This window comes from Sinocyclocheilus rhinocerous, unplaced genomic scaffold, assembly GCF_001515625.1.
Source record: "Sinocyclocheilus rhinocerous isolate Xijiao unplaced genomic scaffold, SAMN03320098_v1.1 scaffold4035, whole genome shotgun sequence".
Taxonomy (NCBI): Eukaryota; Metazoa; Chordata; class Actinopteri; order Cypriniformes; family Cyprinidae; genus Sinocyclocheilus; species Sinocyclocheilus rhinocerous.
Genome location: NW_015641432.1, coordinates 200317 through 204284, shown reverse-complemented (window position 1 = coordinate 204284; position 3968 = coordinate 200317). Strand labels below are relative to the sequence as shown.

The window sequence follows — 3968 nt, the reverse complement described above, 5'->3', positions numbered from 1 at the left end:
GCCCCGGTTTAGTGTCGGCTTGCTAAAACTGCTCCAGAGTGTCCGTACTGTAGGCCCTGTCGAGCTCCTCCATCCCCTCGGCAGCCAGACGTGGCGGAACGTCCGGCGCCAGGCCCTCACTCGATGAATCCTTGAGAACCGGTAGATGGCTGGGTTCCATATGTAGAGATCTAAGAGGTTTCTAAGAGAGATTTCCAAGAGGGTTATAATCACCTCCAATCTTCCATATGCACCTAAACAGTTGTTTATATGTGTAAGTGCTTCCGAAACCTCCTTCGGGAAGGATGGGGCTTCCGCAACGTTCCTGTTTCAAGTGGTACGGGTACGTTTTCCCAGTGTTATCCAATCTTACTGAGTGGGTAGTGCTATGACAACAGTGACTGGTCTTCTTGTTGTGAGCCCCGGCCTACAACAAAAAGGGGCGAAGGAGGCTCACACAGGACACTGGAAGGGGCAGCATCCATGGCACTTTGGTAGGGATCCCAATTCTGAAAAGGGAACGTCTCGGTTACGTATGTAACCCTCGTTCCCTGAAGGAGGGAACTGAGACGTCATGTCGCCACGGCTGCTGTACCACCGCATGTAACAGAGACGATATCAGTTCATATTGGATACTTAACTGTGCACGATATTTTCACCCTTTGATTACGTTTGTCCTCTAATATTATTCTCACCCAATAATTAAATAATTGATCTTGAGTAAATCTCAAAAGAGTAATATACTATAATTTCTGATGTCACTTGTAAGATTTAAAATGACTGATTTTTACTGTTTTTTACTTCAAGGAAAACAGCATATAACTTTATCCATCATTGTCATCCATCAGTTATTGGCCTTATATTAAAAAGAATAATATGTCTTCTAGGGCTGGGTATCGATTCAGATATCCCGATTCGATTCGCAAGCTCTCGATTTGATTCGATTCGATTCTCAATTTATTTTTTTATTACATTCAGTGAATATAGTTTTAATACAAATGCTATTGATATTTCTAAAAAATTTACAGTAAACATCAGTTTACAAATAGTGAATTAATAAAAAGAAATTAAGAACCACATGCCTGTATTTTAAACCTATTCTTTTTTTTTTTGTATAGGGTCCTTTTTAAACAATAGTAGGGCCCTATAAAATGTTCTTAATTTTTCTGGTAATCAGATGAAGGCATAAAACATTAATTTAATTTATAATCAAATGAAAATTAAACCCTTTTATTTTTTTTGGCAAACAACGTGCTGCACAACAGAGGTTTACTGTTAAAATTATAATCGATATCATTTAAAAAAACGATTAATCGAAAAATCAATTTTTTTGCCCAGCCCTAATGTCTTCTCAGTCCAGGCTACCAGAAGTGTTTTTTCCTCTTGTTTTTTTTTTTTTAATTAAAGCAAACTGACCGTTTTCTGTGCAGTATCCTTCTTTGTCTCTTCTTCTTGCTTTTTCTTTTCTTCCATCAAATGGTTCTCTCCTCGTGATGTTCAGCTTCTCTCAGCTAGAAGACAGACACAGGTGAATCATTAATAATTGTCAGGATGGAAGACCCATCCCATGTGACCATGCAAGAGGACTATAGGACTATTGTGGACTGTAGGATCTGCAAAATTTGGACAGTAAAATAACAGATACAATGTTTCCAAATCCAACTTTATCACTCCCTCAGTTAAATTATGAAGTGGGCGGAGGGTGTATGATTAATCAAGCCTTTATTTAATGTATCTGGAGACAGGTAATGATTTCTGAGACCCAACCTGAGGCCAAATTGAGGGCATCAGTCTCTATGGTAAGTCTAGTTAAGTTCAACACTGCAGTGACCCAAATCCAATACAAAGGCCTTGGTAAAACCCTGAACGTGCATTGATTTGACAAATTGATTTTGCTACAGGGGTCCATCCACATTTTGTCAGTGCCAGTGGGTATCCTGACTTCACTTATCTCACTCATGCACAGTTTAGAAAGCATGACCTAGCCAAGTGGACAGACGATCCTCATCTTTCCAAATGAAAGACTGTGCACAATATATTACACCCTAAATCTAAATGCATTTTCCACCCAACAACACACAATGAGATCTCATTCCACTGACAATGCAAACATAAAAGTCACAAGTCAGGTATTAATTCATAAACATACACAAACTATCATACACCAAAAACAATGGGGAAGGTGTCCTGTTGTGTTGCCAGTTTGTAAAGGGAAAGCTGTCAATCAGTGAAACTGCAAGTGACAACAGTGCATTGTACTTAGAAACAACGCACTGGCAGAGAGCCATGGTATGGCTGGACTAACGCTTAGAGTTGCCAATCAGCTGTCCTGATTTACCCTCTGGCTCAAACCCCTTCCATTGGCTAGTAAACTTATCCCCACTTTTGCTGTCCAATCAGAACGCAGGCGTTTGAGCGATTGCCATTCACATTACCTCTTGGCAGAGGTCCAGAGCGAGAAGATAGGAAGCCACAGTGGATCATGTTGAAATTACCCGGTGCATTTCGTAGAGGGGGACACTGAACGACTTTATAAATATCCCACACCCTTTGTGTGCTGGAATTTTCCAAAGCCTACCAGTTCAGCTGTTCATAAAATATAACCATCTGCTCCAGACAATCGAGCTGATACAGTCCCATCAGGACTTGTGTAAACATACTGTGTTCTTTGATTCTGATCAATTTGTTTTTAATGGCAAGAACATTCAATAATCCATTTCTTGGCACAGATTATTATTTACTCCAGGTTTTACTTGCTCAAACTCTCAAATAAATGTAAAAATACATTGTCTCTGATGTGTTCAGACATATTTTAATCAATATACTGTAAATATACTCAATTGCATACAGATTCTTTTTATATTAATATAAATATTTTTGAGGTTTATGTTTTTTTCCCCCAATCAGAAGAACCATCATTACATCATTACACAATCTAGGGCATTAATTCTACAGCAAATTATCAAGTCAAGTTTTTCAAGTCAAGTTGTTTTTAAAATTATGTTTAATTTTAATTAATTATGTTTAATAGTTAATGAAATTATTTAATTTAATTATTAATTAACTATTCAAATTATGTTTAATAGTTTACAATTTTACATGACCTAACAACACTGAACCCATGACCCTCCAGGAAATCCCTTATATGGACAAAGGCATAGCTATTATACATGTAACTGAGTAAACAGAACATATAAACGTTTTGAATGATAAAACAAAGACAATAAACACTCGGCTGCGACAATGTATAGTTTATCTGTGTTATTCAAGCCATCTAATTTTCATAATAATTAAGTATATTTATAATCCATTTCTAATCGATGTATTCTTTTTAAAGTAGCCTATGGAACATATTTTCTGCCTCATTGTGTGACAAGAAGCCACATCAGATCACAAAAGGAAGCATTTGACTGGTGTTGTGGAGTAAAAAGATTATAATTAGGGCTGGGTGATATAGCAAAAAAATTTATCAACTATATAATGTTTCATATTGTCCGGTATCAATAATTATTGACATTTTTTATAACCTTTTTTAAAACAAAGAGCAATAGAATTTTTTATTTTTATTTAACCACTGTATTTTTAAATTAACCCAATTTATTGAGACAAACAACAAATATTTTTTTGTTTTAACAATCAAACACAAAATAAAAATTAAACAAATATCTAATTTCTAATGGTTTATATGCAGATTAAATAGGTCTTAAGGAAATTTTTGTCTTATCTCCCGAGGCCACAGGAGGGCGCAATGAGCAAAATAATAGCGCATTTAAATTGTAAACGCAAGGAAATAACTGTCTATAAAAAAACGGGCATTACGTCTAAATTAACTAAATATAATTTCGTAAATTGCATAAACAATTATGAACAAAACAGCATCATGTATTTATGCATTGCTTAAAGGGCTAGTTCACCCAAAAATGAAAATGTAATGTTTATCTGCTTACCCCCAGGGCATCCAAGATGTAGGTGACTTTGTTTCTTCAGTA

The 3968-nt window shown here is 36.1% G+C and overlaps 1 protein-coding gene across 2 annotated transcripts in view; it reads right to left on the bottom strand.

The window, feature by feature from the left end:
• LOC107754870 (trinucleotide repeat-containing gene 6C protein-like) overlaps nt 1-3968 on the bottom strand; it is a 68696-nt gene that overhangs the window by 44067 nt on the left and 20661 nt on the right. For both annotated transcript variants that reach the window (XM_016571481.1, XM_016571482.1), the window contains exon 2: nt 1396-1490. In XM_016571481.1, the coding sequence (XP_016426967.1) occupies nt 1396-1452 (57 nt within the window). In that variant the 5' untranslated portion in view covers nt 1453-1490. The remainder of the gene's footprint in view (nt 1-1395; nt 1491-3968) is intronic.